We start from the raw sequence: 22596 nt of genomic DNA on the forward strand, positions 1-22596 counted from the left end.
CCCCCCATACCCTCCCCCCTTCGAGGATGAAGGAGACTAATAGGCAACTTACCACCAAGGTCTTGAAGAATGGTGTCACATTAGTAGTTCAGCAATGAACTTTGTTGCTGGCATGTGGGACACTTGGCAACAGCAGTAACTAGATCAGTCTTGGTTAGTGGGAGCCCATTTGTAGCCTTTTTCCTGCCATTATGGCTCCCCCCACCCCCACTCATTCACTGGGCTAGCATTAGGGCAGTCCATGACAGAGGCTGGCTGACATCTGCCCCTGTCATTTTGTCTACCTGGTTGTTTAGAGCCTCTTCAGTGATGGATGCTTTTTGATGGATATTATTATTTGATAAAGATTTTCTGGGCCCTGGCTGGTGTGGCTTAGTGGATTGAGTGCCGGCCTGTGAACTAAAGGGTCACCGGTTTGATTCCCAGTCAAGGCACATGCCTGTGTTGCAGGCTGGGTCCCTAGTGGAGGATATTCGAGAGGCAACTGCACATTGATGTTTCTCTCCCTCTGTGTCTCTTTCCCTTCCCATCTCTCTAAAAATAAATAAAATATCTTTTAAAGATTTTATTTATTTATTTTTAGAGAAGGAAGGGAGGGAGAAAGAGAGAGAGAGAGAAACATCAATGTGCAGTTGCTGGGGGTCATGACCTGCAACCCAGGTATGTGCCCTGACTGGGAATCGAACCTGTGACACTTTGGTTCGCAGCCCGCGCTCAATCCACTAAGATACACCAGCCAGGGCATAAGATCTTTAAAGAAAAAAGATTTTCACACTTTGCTATCTTCTGTAATTGGTCTATTCACATGTCTTTATCCCAGACTTCTTAGTCCCCAAACTTCTAATCTTTCTATTTCAGGCTCCTAACCAACTGACCAAAACATTCACCACTACCCGTAAAACTCCGTTTTCTAATGTTGGGCTAGTTCTCTTTCCATGCAGAGTAAGTGACCGGGTACAGCTTCTGAAGCGCTGCACTTCAGAAGGGTTTCCTGTCATAGCTATGCCCAAGGCCACTCCTGATGGGCACTGCCATCCACTTTGGACCTGCACCTGCACACCAGGGCAGTGCATCTGTGAACCAAGCTTGACCTTATTCCTACTCTGTCATTTGGTCGTAAGGAACCCACATACCCTTCCACCATATAGTCACAGATGTGAGCTGAAGGAGAGCTATCAGGGCATCAGTGGTAGATGAGGTGGGGTATCTGGTCACACACTCACGACCCTGTTATACAATAGACTTACGTGATATTCTGTGAAATGTGCAGCCGTCCAGGTCTCTTTGTATCATCATGACAGAGGGTAGAAGAGTTAGCCTGGCACTGGGAGTAGACTATAAATATATACTGTTGTCCTACCCAAGAGAACATAAACTGTTTCTGATCCTCCTTTTGACAGGGATGGAAAAGACAGCACCTGCCAGCTCAGGGCTTGCCTACCACATACCTGACACTGTGCGAGTCTGCCCCAGCCAAAGTTCCACATCTGGCACAGCTGCTGCAATTAGAGTACTGCTTGGTTGAATTTGTGATAGTCCACTGTCGTCCTCCAGGGTTCACCTGGTTTTTTCAAGACCTGGACTGGTGAATTAAATGGAGATACACTGGGGACCAGCATCCTTGCATTTGTTAGGTTTTTAAAGGCACTGCTCATCTCCCACATTCCCACCCAGACGAAATGTTTTTTATTTATTGGTGGATATGGGGGGAGTAGTGGTAGAAGTTTTTGCTTGGTCTTCTTCATCACAGTAGCTCTTCTCTCACAGGTCAAGAAAGCAACATGGAAGTTATGCTGACTGCCAAGTATGTCCACCCTAATTATAACGTGGGGACTGGAAAAATGACCATTGTGATTGGAGAGCAGCAGTCTATGGGACTGAGCCCGTAAGCTGTGGAATCTGATGCTATCTATAGGTAGGCAGTTCAGAACTGAGGTAAATTACAAGATACCTGGCTACTGTTGGAGACTGGCTGATTGGGGTGAGGTGCCCCACATTCTCCAACACACATTGTAATTTGATGCAGAACTCTTACCAACTATTTTACTTCTAGGGAGGCCCTGTCCATAGCTCTTTGCCCATCAGGCTCTCCTGGATTTCATTCTAACTTTGGTGCTTATTATGATCATTGTACCACCTGGCTTCTGATGGCTGAGAATACTGCTGGCCTCTATTATTTTGGGGACTTATCATTCCCATTGCTATTAGAAAACCCAGTTCTGTGACATCTATACCATCAACCCTCCCCTTCAGAGGAGGGTTACTACTGGCAGCTCAGAGATGCTGTCTCTCTCACCAGCACATTCTTCATTGTTTGGACTTCCTACAGAACAAAGTCACCTCGAGGGTTTTCAAGGCTTATGCAGTCTGTGCATCCCAGCACACTCACTTCCTTAAACCTCTGACCCCTCTTCCACTTCCTTCCATGGCAGTTCTAGCCTTTCTACTTTACTTAAGAGGGGCTGTTACTCTCTCCAACCTTCTACGAGCCGCTCTAGCAGCATGTCAACACCTTCTCCTGGGGTTCTGCCAGGGTGTTAAAACCTGTATGCTAAAAGAGTCCTTCCATATTGGTGTATCCATGCAGAAACTTTATTTCTCTAATATGACTTTTTCTCCTTTATTCCCTTTGGATTCAGTGCCTCATTCAGCATCCCCACTCACCTGCTTCCTTCTCCCTTGCATGTCCACTCTCTTAATCATTAAGCCCTCAGGACAGCAAGCACCTGGTGGCATCAAATAATCTTAGGAACAAAGCCTCAGGTCTATTGACCAGAGACAGCATTTCAATCAAAGTAAAGATAATGTCTAGGTTCCAGTTGTATTCCAACTCCAGGCTCAGAAAAGCAGTGAAACCAGATGAAGCGATGCCATGGCTGTTATCAGGACCAGATGCAATGACCAACTGCCTCATACCCCAGTGCTGACTAACCAGTAGACATGCCGACCCTGACCGCAACACTGACTCCATTGGTCACCATAATTAATGATTTTCCCCTGTATGAACCATCCCCTAGAAGCCATCAGGAAGCTAGGTCTTGCAGCATTAGCTCACCTGTGACTCCGGATGTGGGCCACTTCCTCAACTAATAAACCCTTACTTTCTTTGCTGCAAGCTCTTGTGTGTGTCGTATCGGTCTGTGATGCATGCTGGCAAACACCTTTAGTCCAGTAATACTGGTAAACACTGCCTTGTCCAACTTCATGTTTTATATCTTCTTCCCGTGATCTAGCACTCTTAGATTTAAGTCGCATAGATACTACCCTTGCTTCTGAGGTACATGACAGGTCCTGCAGAACCTTCAGAGTGTGCTACCTTCCCTCTTTAGCAGGTTCAACACTTTCCTATTTCTTTTCTTTTTTAACTTTAGTTATTGATCTAGTGGGTAGGAGGGAAGGTGTGGACATACCTTAAGGGATTATGCATGTGGTCTTGAAGGGCAGAAGTCTCTTAATCACCTTCAAGCTAAAGGAAATCATTAGTTCTTAAAGAGTGGTCCTCTATAGAGTACAAGGGTTTGAGGAAATCTGGGAATTTAAAATCTGAATGTATCATTCCAAATGTTCTTATCTCTCAGGGTCCCATTTTTTTTTTCCCCAATCTGGGCCCTGACCTTGTATAATCAACTTGGCTAGGTTGACAATGAAACATTTTTGAATTCTGATATTCTTATAATTACATCCTGGACCTGGTCCTCAGCTTTCTCTGCCCTTCCACTGAAGAAGAGTTTCTTAATATGCTGCCAAGGAGGCCCACTAGTTTTCCCATTTAACCTTTAATTAATCATCCGTAGCCTTTCATTGTCTCTTTTATTTTATATTTTTTAAGATTTTATTTATTTGTTTTTAGAGAGAGGGGCAAGAAGGGAAAAAGAGAGGGAGAGAAACACCAATGTGTGGCTGCCTCTTACGTACGTGCCCCTCATTGGGGACCTGGCCCACAACCCAGGTATGTGCCCTTATGTGGATTGAACCAGTGACCCTTTGGTTGAAAAGTTGGCACTCAATCCACTGAGCCACACCAATGAGAGCTCATTGTCTCTTTTAAAAGCATTAATTGCCTCCAGCAATAGCTATCTAATACCATTGTCTTTATCATTCCTACATCCCCAGAGTTCTCAAATACCTGATACGTCACACCCTGGAACACTTCCTTCCACTGGTACACCATCCCAGTTCATCCTCAGTGGAAGTTTTAACAATTGCAATGCTATTCTGTGCCTGTGCTGCATCTATGGCCAAAGTGGGGTTCTCATTGACAGCCAGGCAGCAGGTGATTTAGCTCCAAAATCCCATTTTGTCACAGGTTGGATTCTCTGTGCAGCAAATTCTTGATGAAAACTAGAGTGCGGAAAGTTTCTATGGGGGCATAGCTGTGAGGGGAATGGAAGGAAGCAAGACTAAGGAAGAAATTGAGCTGCAAAGCAGTGCTAACAGACTCAGCAGACCCCTCAGGGAGCTCTGAATCCATGACAGCCCGTCTAAATTGCTCCCAAATTCAGGGGAGGAGCCTCACATTCATATGCCTACAGCAACCAGTCATTGAGACAGGCTGCCCTAAGAAGAAGGTGTGGCCTTGGACGGGTGGCTCTCTGTAGCAAAGATTAATGTGAGTCCTCAGTTCTGAATAGGTCTGGACGGTGCAGATCAGGGTCCATGACAATCAAAGCAACAGGCCCCCTGAACTAGAGGAAACAGAAATGGGAATCGCCCTCAAGAAGAGGAAGTGCTTGGGCAAGAATAACCCTCTTGCTATATAGTATGATTGTTTTCTTCATCTATTAGTTAATAGGATTTGACTCTAGTTACAAAGTTTGATCTCATTATAGCAAAATGTAGATATTTTGTTAATAAAATGTTTGCACAAAAATAAGTATTATCCTGCATTTAGAACAAAAAATTCCAGACAGCTTAACCCTTTGATTATACTTATGCTTTAATAGGATAACATTGGAAAATACACAGATATCGGGGAGAAAGGTAAAGCATGCGAGGTACTGAGAGCACAACTGCGCTGTGAATTGGGCCTAAGTTTGTCATGGTAACAGCAATTGTGCTTCTGAACAAACCACGTCCAGTCACTCTGCAGACGCAGCCAGTGGTAATGTGAGAGCTGCGCACTTTCCACTGTAAGAATGTCAGATACCCACTCTGTAAATTCATTGTGTGTTTCATCTGTTTTTTTTTTTAATTAAAAATAGGGTATATCTATAATTCAAAATTAGAGTCAGGTTCCTGAAGACTTAGGTATGAAATACTGCCGGTCAATTTGCTTCTCAAACCGATTTTTTTAAAAAGAAAAACAGTACAATTTAGTCTTTAAAGCAATTTTATAGACATTTGGAATCTAGTTACTTTCACAGTGATGTTGGCTGAATATAATATAAGGAAACGCAAGTATAAGGAAAATAGTATAGATAACAGAGGCTTTAATAATCCATGAGAAAAAAAAGGTGATAAAACTTAAACTTCTTTTTCAGACAGACAATAAAAGTAAATAAATCAGATGTTTTAAAATTTCTATAAAACTTTCTGTCCAAAAATTAATCATTTTGCTATGGTACACAAAATACGCCAAATGCATTGCCTGGTGTCAAGGCGGGAACACTCTTTCTTACATAATAAAATTCTCTTCTAGTCCATTCTGACCCAAGTCCGGGTTGTCTGAGGACACAGGCTTATAGTCATAATAAAAAGCATCATTTTTATCTACTGGTTGGTATTCATGTTCCATTCCCATCATGAAGTCGCCTCCAGATCCTGAGCCAGAGCCAGAGCCAGAATAGTCCTCAGAAAGAGGGAAGACATCATTCAAGTTCTGAGTGCTTGCCATTCTGAAGTGAGACAGAAAAATGAAAAAACCACAGTGAAATTGGAGATATAAAAAAGATAATTGAATACATGTTTTAAGATAAGAAAATAAATGCAGTCATCCAATTAATCAAATTAAAAGTTTAAAATTTCCCAGTTACTCAATGCTTTGAAACAAAAAATAAGTCTGACCTTCTCATGTTCACCTATGCATATTTTATGCAACCCATTGCATTGATCAATTCCACATCTATGTATTGCAAATTCATATGAACAATGCTGATTTTCTTATCACTAGCATAGCAATCCTATATTTGGAATTTACTTAAGGGATCCTTTATTCAAAAAAAAAAAAAAAGACTCTCTTTTCCATTTTCTCCCACTAAAGAAAGAACGAACAAGTCAACCTAGATTGATGTCATCCCTTCCTATTTTAGAATTTTGACAAAACTTCTAATAATTCACAGTGCTTCAACAAAGCCCTCTGTAAGAAATTCATTGGGACAAGTTAAGCATTATATTTGCCAGTATATTCACATTCAATTTCCTCTAAAAAAATAAGTGCATTCATTCAGCTGGGTTTTGCATGCTGGTTAGAAATTCACTCAGATCAGAAGTTTGGAGCAATGGTGCCACCCCTCAGTAGCAAAAGAAGGCAACAACGTTCAGAGACAAACGTTGAATGTCAGAGCCTATGGGTCTTTTTCTCCATGAAAATGATAAACCACAGGCCATGCAACAGATTAGAGTTTGAGTCATGCATGCATTCAATAAATATTTACTGAATATCTGATCTCTGTTCTGAGTACCTGGAATAGAATGAAGACCAACAGATGAGATCCCTATGCAAGAAGTTTATGACTTAGTGGGGAAGACAGACAATTAAAAGTGAATAAATCAGAAAAACATTAGGTTGTGCTAGATGCTTTGCAGAAAAATGAAGTATAGTAATGCAATAGAGGGTGACCAGGGGGCTAGTTTAGACTGTGGGGTCAGGGAAAAGGGGTCAGAGCAGGAAACACAGCTTTGGTGGTTTTTCACACAACACACACACAGTATTAAGAGCCAGGGAACAGGATGAGGTCACCAAAGAAAGCATGCATATAGAGAAGAGGCGCAGGACAGAGCCAGGGCCACACCAACATATTAAATATTGAGCAGAGGAGAAAAGAACAGCCAGGGACACAGAAGGAAACCCAAGATAAGGTGGGGCCATGCAAGCTCAGAGAAGAAAGCATTTCAAAGGACAGGTGATCCACTTGTTTTTGAAGGCATTTAAGAACTCAAGTAAGCTAAACAGAGAAGGAACCAGTGGCGCTGTCAGGAGTCACTGTGATCTTAACAAGCTCACTGGGTGGAAGGTAGAAAGTCCAAGCAGGAGGGGTCAAGGAGAGGGGGGGGAGACAGCAAGCACAGGCTACCCTCAGGCAGAGCTGCTGGGAAGTGCGAGAGGATGCAGTCAAGGAAGGGATTTTATCTGAAAGTAGGAGATACAAGCTAGTGTCCGCACACTGATGGGAGGCACATGCCAGGTTCAGAGGGGTAACTACAGAACTGGGGTCCTGGAGCAGATGTGTGGGGACAGTGCAGCCAGCACAGGAGGAGAAGCCTCAGAAGCTGCCACAGTCCAAGTCCAACCGGGGTCTTAGAGCAAAAATATGGGGCAGGACTGCAGAATTTCATTCTGAGGGTGGCGATGATGGAGTCTCTTCTCCTGTGAGCACAGCGATGAAGACGGCCAGCAGCAGCCTCTCGAAGGCCCTGCTGGACTCGCCAGGTTTGGGTGAGATGATTTACCTGGCTTTGAGGAGAAATGCCTGGCTTTGGCATTTTCTAGGTTTAAATCTAAGGATTAAAACTTTTATGATAATCCTTTTAATAATTCACTTCTGCTGTGTGATATGTAATTTTGATATTCATTGAAATAATGGATTCTAATGCAATTCACTTTTTTGTTACTTATGAGTTCCTCCTGAACTTCTTTTGCAAATGTAAAGCAGGTTTTATTTAATCAAGAAGAGAGGTTTGGTTTTCTTTTTGTAAGTCATAGCCATTTATTCTTCCTTTCTCTAATATCCTTTAAAAAAAATCACTTCAACCTAATTCCAGAACATTTTTATCACCCCCTCAAGAACCCAATACCTATTAGCAATTTTTGAATTGCTCTTTATCCCTCACTTCCCCCCAGCCCGGGGCAACCACTAATCCATTTTCTGCCTCTATGGATTTTTCTATTCTGGGCATTTTTTATAAATGGAATCATAGAATATGTGGCTTTTTGTGTCTGGTTTCTTTCACTTTGCATAATGTTTTCAGGATGCACCCAGACGGTACAGTAGCAGATGCCAATACTTCATCCCTTCTTGTTATTAAATAACATCACACCTCAGGATACACTGCATTCTGTGTGTACATTAGACTGATGGACTTTTAATGGATTTTAGTATTTACTGTGCTCAATTTACACAAATAAAATAGTGTTCAATCATTTTCAATACCTATTGATGAAAAATATTTTCACCAATTATCACAAATCCTTCCCTCAATTTCGTCTCTGCCACGATAAAGAGACTTTGCGGAAGAAAACCCGAACCGTGTATTCCTATGCGCCTCATCCACCAGCTGGTACAGCGCAGTTTTACCCAGCCTTGTGCAGTGAAAACCAAATGTCAAAGCAAGAGCCTGAAGACACACCCTGGACACCCCTCCCACCTCCCTGTGGAGACCCCAGCAGAGACTGGTGAAAGCGAAAGAGGGCAAGTCCACTTACGAAAAAGGGTCAGTCCTCGGAGGGGGGATTCTGTTGGATTCACCCGGAGGTGAGTCGAACACTGGGCCCTTTTCATCAATGCAGTTTGCAAACATACTGTCGGGAGTGCAGCGGACCCACTGGTACCTGGCTCTCCGCGCAGGTAAACCTGCCCAAACAAACAACGCACGTGGTGAATAATCATCTCTTACAGAGCTTCTAATCCCTCTGCCCCCAAGAAATGTTTAATTAAGCAGACTCTAGACTTGGTAGAAGGCAAGGTGTGGCGAGGTTTCCTGACCACCAATATAACAGGAGCACCCAGCGTACCGGCCTTTCATGTGCACCGCATGTCCTTCTCACAACACCCTTACAAAGCAGCCCGGAGCTCAAGGTTGGAGCAGGCTCTGGCGATCAGCTCCAGCTCTGCCACTGATGACCTGTGGAACTCTCACTTCCCTGAGCCCTCCCCATAAAGCCAAGAGGCGAACGGTGTCTCTTTTTCATAAGCTGGTCACAAAAATTAAATGAGAAATGCAGGTAAAGACCTTAGCATAGTTCCAGGCACACAGTAAACACCTGATAATACTAACCATTATTACGTTTGCACCATTATCTCCATCTACACAGAGGAGAACTGAGGTCGCACAAGTGCTAAGCAGGGGGCCTGGGGTTCGAACCTGTGTCTGACCCCCAAACGTGTCTGTGCTCCTAGAGATGAGTCCAGTCACGTTTAGGAAGGTTAAGGAATATAGTGAATGTACCCAGCATATTACAGAGGCCTCGTTCTTTAGGGCAACATAGTGTTTTTAAGAAGGAAAAGTAGACAAAAACTTGGCCTTTTTTTTTTTTCTTTTGCCCTCCTATCTAGTCAGAGATTTCAAAAGAACAAGGCTTCTCTTGGAGGGACAGACAGGCTGGGATGCCCTCATCTATCATAGCTTCATTTGAGTTTCACTTCTGTGCAAAAGGCTCCAAATCTGGTGTTTTGAGATTGTATAGGAGATCCCTAATTAATTCATTAAATTCTTCATTCCTCAATTTAACAAGGATAGTGGTAAGAAATACTTCACCCTTCAAAAGGTTCATCTCCTCCTCACCCAAGCACACATGTAAGTGCAACTAATCACCTAACAAGAAGGGGCATGTTGAAAATTCTTTTTCTAATTATAGTTGACATAAAATTCTTAAAAAGCAGGAAAGATGGTTTTAAAGGCCAGCACACTGCTGTCCTGTACAGATCGAAATGTAAACAATAATAACTATTTAAGGGAAAAAAACACACAATGCTGTGCACAATCACTGAAGCATTTTTTACGATAGCAAAAGCTTAGAAAATTAAATGTTAAATAAATTAAGGTACAGCTTACAATACTATACAGTCATAAAAAGAATGAAGCAGCTCTCTGGGTACTGCTATGCAATGATCTCCAAGGTATATTATTAAGAAAAAAAGTAACAAACACTACGCATTGTCTATCACCACTTATGTATGTTTGTGTTTTTAAGAACACATTCACATAAATGTTTACCGCACGGAACACCTCAGAAAAGATGCACTGCAAACTGATTGCCTTTGTGGAGGGAATTGGAGGCTGGGAGAACACTGGCTTTTCACTGCATCTCCTTGTGAACTTTTTGATTTTTGAGCCATATGTATGCATTGTGTATTCAAAAAACGTTTTTTATTTTGTAACAGCTTCATTAAGGTGGAACTGACATTCACTTAGCTGAATGTACTTAAAGCATACAATATAATGTTTTGACATATGAAGTCTGTTCAGAATAATCCAGCCATGTGATATGAAAAATAGAGACATTTATTGAAGAAGATACCAGATACAAGAAACATTGTACACAGGACAATGACGCCTCAGTCCCCTTTGAAGTAGGCACCTTGGGACCTCACACAGTTCTCCCAGTTGCCATCAGCTGCCCTGTTGTATTTTCCTGGATCTCACTGACAGTCTGAAATCTTTTCCCTTTCAAAGGTGATTTTAGTTTTGGGAAAAGCCAGAAGTCAGGGCACAAAATCTGGGTCACCCAGGTGCTGAGTCACCTGGGTGATTTATTGTTTCACCAAAAAACTCTACACAAGATGTGATGCATGAGCGGGCACATTGTTGTGATGAAGCTGCCAGTCACCAGTTGCCCGTAGCTGTGACCTTCTGAATCATCTGAAGAGTTTCCACAGAGCAATGTTCAAGCTTAACGTAAAATTTGATGCAGATTTGTTGCTCTACTCACTCATTTTGAATGTGACAGCCACACAGTACCCATGCTCACTCAACATGGGGTCTACTGCCCTCACTGACTAGCACAGTGAATTGTCATTGTTCATGCATGTGCATTCCAGTCCACTCTCCTTGGCTGCCAGGTTACACCAGTGTCACACAAACTGTTCTCATTATATTAACAGTGGCTGGACTTTTCCTGGACAGACCTCCTCTGTGCACTCCCATGGAGCCACAACTACAATCAGGGGTATGGACATATCCAGCACACCCCAAAGTAAAACTTTGAAAAACATAGCAAACGAAAGGGAAAATTACCACTAATCTTATTATCCAACTCTCCAGAGCTCATGGATTTGGGAGTTTTGCTTTTCTTTCCCCTCAGTGTCTGTGCTTCTAGGAGAGTGTGCACAAGTTGTGTTCTATTCTCTTCTGACAGCAAGTATCAGGTTGAAAAGTGGAGCCTCTTCTGAGGTCAGGTTCACATCACATCTCAATGGAATGGCCACAAACTTGTTCTTAAGAGACTGCAGAACCAGTTAACTTTTTCACAATGTCCTCTTTCCCTATTATGTTCCCTTTCCTGCTGATTGTCTATTATCTCTATCCACGATTTTTGTCTAGCTAGCATTTCTGACTAATTTCATAAATATAACAAGTTATTATATCATTAAGATATACATGTATCTATAGAAAAATATATACATAAATATAAAAGATATATGAAACTGTTCTATTGTTCAAAACAAGGAAATAACTAAGTAATCAAAAGAAAATACTCAAATAAATTATGGTGCATTCATATGAGACAATGTTAACCAAATGGTAAAAAAGTAGTTGGCTATGGAAAAAGACTATCTAACATCATAGGAAAATCTATATTTTAAAATGAATGGAAAAAACAGAATAGCACTCTGTGTGTGTAATAGTTCATGTAGCTACATAAACAGATATGAAAGGAAATGGGAGAAAATACACAAAAATAACTAGCGATAGACTGAGGATTTTTTCTCATTTATTTTCTAAATTGCTATAGTAAACAATATTTCTTTAAAAATATAAACAAAAAGCAAGATTCTAATGTAGAAAAAGGTAAATATTCTTCACTGTCCTTCCTCCCTCCCTCCCTCCCTCCCTTCCTTCCTTCCTTCCTTCCTTCCTTCCTTCCTTCAGAATCACCATCCTATCACAGTCTTCCCCACGGGTCCCAAAACAATGTCAGGTCCAGGACAGCTTGTCACTGATGAGGGGTCAGCTCTGTCTCCGCCTGGAGGTGGGGGGTAAGGTAGCAAGATGGCATCACAATGTCTGCCCCTTACCAGCTGTGTGTCCTTGACTAACTTACTTAACCTCCCTATACTTCAATTGTCTCATCCATAAAATGGGGACAATAGTAGACCCAATGATGAGATGCAAATATCAGGTCTTTAGGATAGCACCGTGGGCATAACTCTTTAAGAGCTAGTTTCTCTGGTTAGGAGAACAAAGACCTATCTCTGATGGAGAATAGCTTGTAGAGAGACCAGAATTTAAATTATTGTTCTACCATTTAAGGCCTCTCTCTCTGGTTCTCAATTTTTCATCTTTCAAGTGTGAAAAATAGTATCCCAAAGGGTTCCTATTTAAGCAAGATAAACATTGGTGAAACATCTAGCACAAGCCTTTGCATATGGTAGGTATTTAATACATTTTAGCTCTTTCTTTCTCCTTTGATTCTTTCCCAAAGCAGCTTAAACTTGGAATCTAGTTACTACTTACAAGCTTGATCTTGTAGGTGACAGAGCAACATGGTCTCCAGCAGAGGGCGCTATATTCACACCCTATATTGTCTAGACCAGCTATTTATTCTCCATGGGTGTATGGCAAGAATTTTAAAACATGCAGTACCTGACTATTTAATCAGGGGCACTGACCTCTTTTCCCCTAGATTGTTTAATAAAAAAAAATGACAACAGGCAACACAACAGCCATCTGGTGTGAATGAATTAAAATTGTACCTATTTTTTGTAGATTGACAAAAAATGTTTTTTGGTGTGCTGCAGAATTTTGACAATTAAGTTTATGTGTGCCATGAGCTAAAAAAGGCTGAAAATCACTGGTCTAGACCAATGCTGTCCCATAGAAACAGAAGATGAAACCACATGTGGAATTTTCAATGTTATAGCAGCCCTATTTCAAAAAGTGAAAAGAAACAAGTGAAACTCATTTTAATGCATTTTATTTAAACCAACATATTCAAATATTGTTGTTTAATATAATCAATATAAAAGTTATTAGTGGGCTTTTGACATTCTTTTTTTCATACTAAGACCAGATCTGGTGTAATATTTTGCACTTAAAGCACATCTCAGTTTGGACCGGCTGCATCATACGCATTTGAAGAGCTCAGTAGTCACGAGCGGCTGGTGACTACCGTTTAGGACAGAGCAGGTCCAGGCAGTCCTCTCCGTGTGTGGTGATGCACTAGGTACCGAGCCAAAGAACTATTCACAGAGATAGAAAGTGCAACAGAAAGGAAATCTCATAGTTTGTGAGGAGGAACTAGGTGATTGACCACATATTTTCTCTGGTTATAACAAATAAAACTTTGATAAATTAATTTTTAAAAATCTAAAATACAAATTTTTCCCCAGAGTTCAGAATCTCAGCTTTTAAAATTTATAAAGGGGGTTTATTTTTTTTGGGGGGGGGGGCCTGATGAAACATCCTGAAGCCAACTATGGGGATGGTTGTGTGCGTCTGTGAATCCACTAAAAACCACTGAATGGGAGGCTTTCCCTTTAAATGGGTGAATTGTTTGGAATGTGAGCTCTATCTCAATAAACCTGTTTAAAGATTTACAAAGAAATTAAAGGTAGAAGTGACCCCCCACTCCAAAAGTTTATTTGATTTGGGACTGATGCTTGGAAATCTACTTTAAAATAAAGAACACAGGCACAGACACACTACCCCGGACCTAACTCTCCAAGGGTGTCGGCAGGATGTGAAAACTCAACAGTTCCAGCCTCCGATGCTGTGGGAGTTTCTTGATGCTATCTTGCTTAAGAGAAATATTTTATGGTTACTGTATTGTAAAAAATAAAAGGGAGTATGCTTGTGAACAGAAAGATCGATTATCTTCCTAAAAGACCTCACTTACTGGATCTGCTGGTTGATTTTGTTGTGGACTCTGGGGCGAAGAATGGTTTTTACTTAGAATCCTTTTCCCTCATTGCCCACTGCCCCTCTTCTCTCTCTGTCACTACTCCCGCTTTACCAAAATACTTTCTATAAATAAACATTACCAGAGCAAATAACTCAACCCCACTAAGCTTTCTGTACCTTTTTATATTGCAGTACCAATTTCCCCCCAACATCATCAAGATTTACTAATTTCCTGTTGTAATGGGGACTTGCCGCAGGTGTGTTAGAGCAGCCTAAGCAGAAACTGCCGTGGGAGGAGGGGGGGAAAGACCCTTCTGATTCACCATTTGGCAGCATTTGAACAGACCTCACTGTCTAAGCTGAAGCTGCTTCCCACTGACCAGTCAGCTCTACAACACGGAGAGGGGTCCCCACCCTGAGTGGTTTTACAAGCTATATAAAGTGTCATGTTTACTTTCAATTTCTAGTCAAAGCAAGGTTTTTTGCAAATACAGAAAACCTCCAATTCACCATGAAGATGGCCAAATTGTAGTAGAAAGTTAACTGACCTTGAAATTAGATGAGTTCTGCCATTAATTAGTTGTAATGGGCCTTGGGCAAGTCTCAGAAATTATTTGCAAAAGTTCTATGTAAAGAGCAAATGAGATGACGAGCGTATGATCCAGTTTTCTGCCCTCTGCATCGGTGTTGAGTCCTCCTCACAGAGAACGTGGCGATCATTTACCAGGGAATGGATGTGAAAACCCACTGCCACCAAATGGGGGCACACGGGGTGGGACCGCCATCGTTACTATGATCTAGGAGACAGTGTGGAGTGGACATGTGCTCCGGCCCTGACCCCCTGCACCACACCTGCTCATGGATTTTATAGTTTCTCCCTTTATGGGTATCTTCAAAAAAGAGGCAACGAAAGGGTTTAGGATTTACAGGCTTCATCAGGAATCAGTCCCCTAGAGCTCTCTACTTTAAATGGATCCACCCCCTGTGCTCTCCAGGGTCTCCCACACATCGCCAGTCTTCCATGGTTTTGATTCGGCAGACAGTGTTACACCATGTCTCTACCTGGGTTTGACTCATAGTAACAGGTATGGGCTGGGTTGTGTCCCCCAATTTGTGTGTTGAAGTCCTAACTCCCAGTACCTCAGAATGGAACTGTACTTGGAGACAGGGCCTTAAGAGAGGTGATTAAAGTAAAATGAGGTCATATGGATGAGCCCTAATCCAAGGTGGTTGGTGTCCTTATAAGAAGAGGTGACTGGGACGTGACATATACAGAGGAAGGACCAAGTAAAGATACAGAGATAAGACAGCCAGCTATCGGCCAAGGAGAGAGGTTTCAGAATGAAATTAACCTTGATCTTGGACTTCTAGCCTCCAGAAATATGAGGAAATAAATTTCTTTTGCTGAAGTCATTAGCCTGTGGTACTTTGTTATGGCAGCCCTAGCAAACTAACACAGTAACCTAAGATGTTTTGAATTTGTTCAGTAAAAGAAAGCCAAAAGCCTAGTCAGTTTGATCAGTTCAGTTAAACCAATGGGTTAAGTAAAAATCTTTCAAGCGGGGGAAAGAATGCTGTTGAATCATAGCTGGCACCACGTGACTGCACAGTGACACGGTGCTGTGGCCCTTTGCCTGGCAGCCCTGAGCGCCCGTCGCTCACTCACTCACGCCGTGTGGGTGGGCGTCTAGTTCCCTTCTTACTCGGAAGTAGACACAAACTCTTAATTCCAACACCAAGTGCCCTTCTCTGGAAACACCCTAGTTTTTCACTCCGCTTGTGTTCTCTTTTTTGGTTTCTTTTCTAACCCATAGCTAAACCTACCAGGTGAGAACATAAATGCTAGTCTGTTATACAATTTCATAAGGGTTTCTTTCTCTTTTCACTTTGTTTTGGTGAACACCCACTACATAGGAATAGTTCTGTTTTAATTCTAGTTTTACTTGTTGAATCTCAGTGGGGAACATGACATTTCTGGGAACCCTGGACGATGGAAAGACTCACATGGTTCTGGCCAGGGTGGGCCCAGCACCACTGGCCACTCCAGGCTGCGTGGCAAACACACGCCTCTCTGCTCCAGACCTTGTGAGAACATGGGACCACTTCACCAAGCTGAGGACCTTCCCTAAAAGATCCGAGTGAAGCCTGTTCCCTACAGTTAACAACGTTTCATACTTTAAAAAAGAAACAGATTAGCGGAAAAGTTTCCGCAACATTACTTGCTGTGTGTTCTTCAATGATTGCACGACAAGAAAAAATGACTTTATAAAGTGCCAATACATAATTCATGTATCTGAGATCATCTATACGATTTCACTTCCGCAAGAAGTAAAAGCCAAAGAAGGAGTTACTTCAAAGGAACAAATCTGGGACATATGTGTCACCGTGACTCAGTATTTCCTTTACGATTTAGGGAAACTTCATGTTTTTCTAATGTAAATTCTCCCATCTATTTGTCAGGCCGTGACCTCCTGGCTTATTTACACAGGGTCTCTTATTTACTGAAAGAGCAGACGTTGTATATTCCTTAGAAACTGATCATTTTTGTTTTCTTAGTTATTCAAAGTTTTGTTTCTGACTAGACAGCCTTAAATGACAAAGAAACCTAACAAGAAATTTCCAAATGTGATGTCTCTCTGAGCAACAACTGCACAAATACTAAAATTCTTTGGTCTGTCTTTAAAATCTGAGAGGATTTTCATAAACTATGCCAAACTATAATTGAATTTTCAGTAAGAACCAAGTTACAAAAGAAGAAAAATACACATAAATTTACTCTGATTATAACATTGAAGAAAATAAATAGACTTCAGTTTTTCACTTCTTTTTACATGTACTATAGGTGAATATTGATTTTAAGTTAATTGATACATTAAATTTCTAGGTGAAATTTTTTTAACTTTATATTTCCAATGACTGGTCTCAGAAGGATTTTACATGGAATATGTTCCCTATGCATGATTTAACCAGAAAAGAAAACCTAAAGGGTAACATGGGTATTTCAAAGTAAATAAAATCCTTTCTGGTGTGAGAGGATCTTTTGATTTTTATTAAGCTTTCCTTTGCCTCTTAATACAAGACACATTAATGAGCACAAGTATATGAATACATATAACTACTTTTGTGATATGCAGTGAATGCTTCTTTTCTCTGAAGTTTAGGTATCAATTAAAAGATACTCCCTAATTTCTTGTCTTGATTTTGCTGAGGATTGGTATGATTTCAGTAAGCAAACTCTTTAGATTTTTTTCCTTAGGTTTTTTTTTTAAAATTTCCTTTTCTGGTAACAATGATAGTGCATGTTCTCAGTAACATAGGAAGGTCCAGAGAAAAACAGTAACTTAAAGTTCTTGTTGTACTTAAAAAAATAATCATGTGGTCCTGTCAATATTTGAAGTGCTAGGTAATGACATCTATAATTTCATCTTTTTATCTCAAAGAAGTACAAATATGACACTTTAAATATGTAAACATTTTAGATAATGTTATTATTAATGCCTTAACATAATTTAAGTTGTAGCTATGTTGTGGGAAATATTTTAAAGACAATCTACATTCACAATGCTGTGCTATGCTTTCTAAAGTTTGTGTACTTCACATGTATATTTTTGGTTTGGCATAGGATACTATTGTAATTTTTTGGCATTTTGCTCATAAAGAATTTTTGAAGGAATGATGACTTCTCAAGAATTGTGAATAAACACATTTTTACATTTAAAAACTAAAAAGAAAATTCTCTGATTAAAACCGGCACTTCCCAGTGTTACAATAATCATGACACCACTGTAGAACTTGGGACAGATGCAGACAGACCCTTGGGGGTAGGCAGATGCTCTAAAACCTTGTAGGTGCCGTCTCCTCCAAGCGACAGGTCGTTATTCCTCTCCGAGCTTTTAAAAATTTGTAAACCATACATTTGCATCCAGAAATCAAGTAGTGCAATTCAGTCATTGTAAGACTTTGCAAGGCTGTGTCTGCCTAAGAGTTTAATATTTCCTGGGATCAGACTTAACCGAACTCACAGGAAGAAGTTCAGTCACCACAATCCTCCTCCTTTGCCTACTTTCCCAAGTGGAGCATGTTCTGTACCTTCACGTGAGTGGAACCACTTGTGTGGTCCCCGGGCTTACGAAGAAGATTATAGGAGAACCCGAGTCCAGGGGCTTACCTTGAACGGAAGAGTCCAAAACCAGGATGAGGGTGAGAGCCAGGGCCAGCCGACTGCACGGGAGAAGCACACCCATCGTGACCAGCTCGCTTCAGCTCTACCGCCTGGACGCCAGCCCCACGATTAGGAAATGTAGCAGGGTGTTCTCTGCGCCTTTTAGAAGGGTTCTAAAACCTCAGACCCTGCCCAGAACACACGTCACAATTTCCTGAACAAATAGAAAGAGACCCACAACAACAAAAAAAAATACCAGAAAGATTAAAAAAAAGGAAAGCAGCAAAATAACTATTCATACCCATTATGAAACTGCATTACTCTCCCCAGGCCTGGCTTTTCAAAAGCTTTGTTGTTTGCCATTTGCCTGTCAGAAAATTTTTTCCCACTGACACAGTAGAATCAGCATTCAGTACCGTTTGTTTTTTCTTTCTTCAGGTAACAGTCTAAACAGGAAATTGCTAGCATTGGCGTCCACTGCACTGTTGATGAGATAAGGGAGCTAGGTACTGCTTTTTCATCACTGAATACTTTCCACATAAGATATTCTCAATTTTCTTTTTCTTCAAGAGTAGCATAACTCCCTGAGCCAAGCTCAAGAAGTGAATCTTCAAATCGGAATTCTAATCTACAAGAAAAGTGTTGTCAGATTCCAGATCATCAGTTTCTTCTTCTTGGACTCAGTTTCTCCCATTGAAACACAGATTCTCCCTGTAGCTCAAGAATAGAATATTTTATGTTACAAAGAACCAGGTAAAACAAAAATGATTTTGCATTCCTCTGCTCCTTCACACTGAGTACTTATGATTTGATGCCATTTATACTTTCTTCTTTTCTCCTGGTAAAAATTTTCAACTTGAGGTTTGGGTCCTCTGGCCTTGAATAAGCCGAAAATCAAGATTAAGAGGAGGCTGTCCGCAGTGGGCTACTGGACCTCAGAAAACACCGGATCCACCACCGCCCCTGTGAATGAGGCACAGCGTTTCCCGGTCCGGGGATGGTGCAACTTCAGCAGGACTGAGGATCACCAGGTAGAGATAAACACAACAGTCCATCACCAGTTCTTGCCCTTGGGGCACATGCTTTTTCCTCCTTCCATTCAAGATTCAGTCAAGCTCCCTTCCCAAGCCTACAGCTCCCACTTGCCACCTCATCCTCACTCCGTCCAGTCCTTTGACAGGAGGGAGGAGTTTCCCTTCCCTTGGCTGCGGCTTCCTGCTGATTCCTTTACCGTTTCCTGCTGAGGACAGGCCTCGGCATCTAATCTCTGAGGGGCTGTGGTGCGAGTCCACGGGGTCACTGAGAATGAACATTTGGCCCTCCTCCAGCTGGAAGTGTGTCCAGGCACCCCTGTGAGCTCCATAACCAAGCCCAGCTCCCAGGTGCAGTGAACTTCCCACTACGGAATATTGGTTTAAGCTGGAAAGAACAGCCCTCGAGTTTGGTTCCTTTTAATCTTATCCCCTGGTTTAAAACCCTGGCACCAAAACAATAATCCCTGTCAATAACTTCAATTAATTCCCTGCAAAATGTCAGAGCTGATTAAAACTTGTGTTTGAAATGGTGATTTTGGAGGCTTTTTCCATTTGGGTACTTCATTTTTTTTCTTCTTTGGGGTGTGATTTAAAAAAATATTTTTGCAGATTTTAAAAGCATTTGCTCTTCTGCTGGTACACTGACAACTAAGTTTCTTCTTCTCAAATAGCCTCCCTCCGGTTTCCTTACGCTGGTTCTCTTCAAGCTGTGGAGGAATGGGTCAGATGCCAGCGGTGGCCAGAAACCTGGTCCAGAGCTTGTCTCCCTCACTGCCCAGCTGAGACATGCTGGGCCACCTGCACTTCATGTCCTATTGTCTTGGCTCTGAGGATTCTGTGGGAAACTGGAGGGTGCCCACGAAAGCTCGTGACACATACTGTGGGAAGCACATTGGTGGTGCTCTTCTGGGCTGGGTGCCATCTTCTCGCCCAAAGTTTCTTCCGTTAACCAAAGAGGACTCCTATCTTTCTCTAAACCTTAGCCCCTACAATAAGCATGTTTTCCATAATTTCAAGACATATTCTATTCCAGACTTAATCCTTTATTCACCAGGCAACTTAAGTGTACCCTACTTTACACTCCATTGATTTGCCTGTAGAATGGCTATCTTTATTTCTCCATAGTTACCCTGTAACGGGACACCTGTCAGTTCCTTGTATAAGAGGGTAATTTACCCCCTGCACCCCCAAACTATATAAACATCACTTTTTACTAGCTATAGGCTTTAGGATGGTCTTTTTAAAAAATATTTTATTTATTTATTTATTTTTGAGAGAGAGGAAGGGAGGGAGAAAGAGACCGAGCAAACATCAATGATGTGCAAGAGATACATTGATCAGTGTTTCTCGCACACCCCAGCTGGGGACCTGGCCCACAACTCAGGCATGTGTCCTGACTGGGAATTGAACCAGTGATCTTTCAATTCACAGGCCGGCACTCAATCCACCGAGCTACACGAGCTGAGACAGGATGGTCTTTTTAAAACAAGGATCCATTTGGAACACTTGAACCTTCCCAGCATCACGACTCAGCAGAATACTTGTCCAGATGCATTGAGGCCGTGAGATAATGACATGCACACAAAACCATCCTGAGGAATGCCTCCAAGGCTCATTTGTTTTTTAAAGCTCCACGTCAAAGATTCTGCCACTCAGCAGCCACTGGGATGTGAAGCATGGGAAGGTCTTGACTGTGAACTGGGCACTGCACCAAGAAAGCAAATGGCAAACAGATCCTGTACCAAATCCATGTATTTTTGGACCATAAGATGTACAAAGGTTTTAGAGGAGGAAAATAGGAAAAAAATTTTTGAAGCAAAAAATGTGGTAAAATATTTAATAACATAAATAACATAATATTTCACCAATGTAAATATAAACAGAACTCAACAGCAGCATTAACAATCATTATCCCTCCCAAATGGGGGGGAGGGGGTGCATCTTATAGTCCAAAATATGGCATGTGTTTCTTGAGGCTTAAAGGATGATACTTGCATTTTTTTTATATTTCTAGAATTGGAAGAGACCTTAGAAATCATCTACTTCACACACTCCAATGGGAAAATTCAAGCCCAGAGAGGTACATGATTTGCCACTGATCACACAGCTGGTGAGAGGCAAAACCAGGTCGAGAACTCAAGTTACTGAATTCAAAGTCCAATGACACATGAGGAATGATGAGAAAAGAAGACCAAGATTTATAAGTCACCAGAGTTATTCCTTTTAGTTATTTTACTTTTTAGGGATTCATACCAAAGTATTTCTATTTGGAATGATAAAATGGCTGGGAATCGCTCTTGAATAATTCATTTTGAGGAAGGGGGATAAGAGAGGTATAGAAGTGGACATTTAATTGCTGAAGCTGAGTGATGGGTATATGGAGGTTCATGATATTAGTCTCCCTACTTTAATATATGTTTGAGAATCTCCATGGTAAAACACTTTTAAAATCAGTCTTTTAAAAGGGTACCTTTATCTTATTTGAAGTTCATATCAATAAAAAAAATCTAACTATAAAAGGGACCTTGCAGGGGAAAAAACTATTTTCCCAAAGAAGTGACTCCTATATTCATGGGTCTCACCGCCTTCAAGTCTCCCATTCTTTCATTTCTATCCTCATTCTCACCTCCTCCCCCTCGGTGGATGGGGAGACTGCGACCAAGACAGAAAAGCATCTTGACATTTCTGGCTCAAGGGAACAGCTACCACTGTGTTCTTCGTCAGGTCACTGAGTACCAGTGGATGGGTGCCCACAGGGCAGGAGCCATGGAAGAGGACACAGCCTCCTGAGCACCCCCAGCTGAGCCCCCTCTCATAACTGTAGCCACACATCCAGTTTCCCGGGAGCAGGATCCTTGTCTTGTTGAAGGTCTCCACGGCCCTAGCCCAGAAGCCTCTCCAGGTGAGGTCAAGAACATAAAAGTTTGAGAACCTCACTGTTTTAATCTTAGACTGGGACAGGGTGGAAAAGAGCTCCTCCACCATAGTTTGGGCCTACAGTCTTACAAGACAAAAAACTAGGGGCAGAGGATATATAGGAAATCTCTGTATCTTCTGCTCAATTTTGTTATAAACCTAAAACTGCCATAAAAATAAATTATTTTTTAAAGATGTAAAGCCTTCTCAAATGCTACCTTCAGTTTAGTAGAATATGACATTCCAAGTCCAAAATTATAGGTCTCGGAGAAACCAAAAGTTGTCGTGGAAGAGCCACGTGCTCGGTGGTGTTGGTGTAAATAACTGGGAACAGGGGCTGTATCACTTCTCTTGGGAATATTTTCACAGGGATCAGAAATATTGGAAACAGATCTCTTCAGGAAAATTTTAGACATGAGAGAACATGAGCGGACATGTAGGTGGAGGAGAATCAGACCCTTTAAAAATAAATCATGAAAGGAAGTCTGTATTTGACTTCTTAAGTCTTATCTTTTTTCCAAGGCATACTATCTATCAATCCTACTC

At 41.5% G+C, this 22596-nt stretch overlaps 1 protein-coding gene across 1 annotated transcript; it reads right to left on the minus strand.

The window, feature by feature from the left end:
* Positions 1-4918: 4918 nt before the first annotated feature.
* SRGN (serglycin) lies at positions 4919-18260 on the minus strand. The gene is made up of 3 exons (XM_045842061.1): positions 18107-18260; positions 8582-8729; positions 4919-5834 (listed from the first exon to the last, which is right to left on the minus strand). Exons 1-3 carry the CDS (start codon positions 18180-18182, stop codon positions 5615-5617), a joined length of 444 nt encoding a protein of 147 aa, XP_045698017.1. The 5' UTR covers positions 18183-18260; the 3' UTR covers positions 4919-5614.
* Positions 18261-22596: the final 4336 nt, after the last annotated feature.

This window comes from Phyllostomus hastatus, unplaced genomic scaffold (assembly GCF_019186645.2).
Source record: "Phyllostomus hastatus isolate PE091 unplaced genomic scaffold, TTU_PhHast_1.1 phas_contig_38, whole genome shotgun sequence".
NCBI lineage: Eukaryota > Metazoa > Chordata > Mammalia > Chiroptera > Phyllostomidae > Phyllostomus > Phyllostomus hastatus.

What these genes read in the sequence shown, in the direction of transcription:
- SRGN (XM_045842061.1), bottom strand. Translation starts at nt 18,182, where the DNA reads ATGGGTGTGCTTCTCCCGTGCAGTCGGCTGGCCCTGGCTCTCACCCTC. An exon ending in TTTGGACTCTTCCGTTCAAG is followed by an intron (nt 8,730 to 18,106) that starts GTAAGCCCCTGG and finishes TTGTTTGGGCAG; the next exon opens with GTTTACCTGCGCGGAGAGCC. An exon ending in CCGAGGACTGACCCTTTTTC is followed by an intron (nt 5,835 to 8,581) that starts GTAAGTGGACTT and finishes GTCTCACTTCAG; the next exon opens with AATGGCAAGCACTCAGAACT.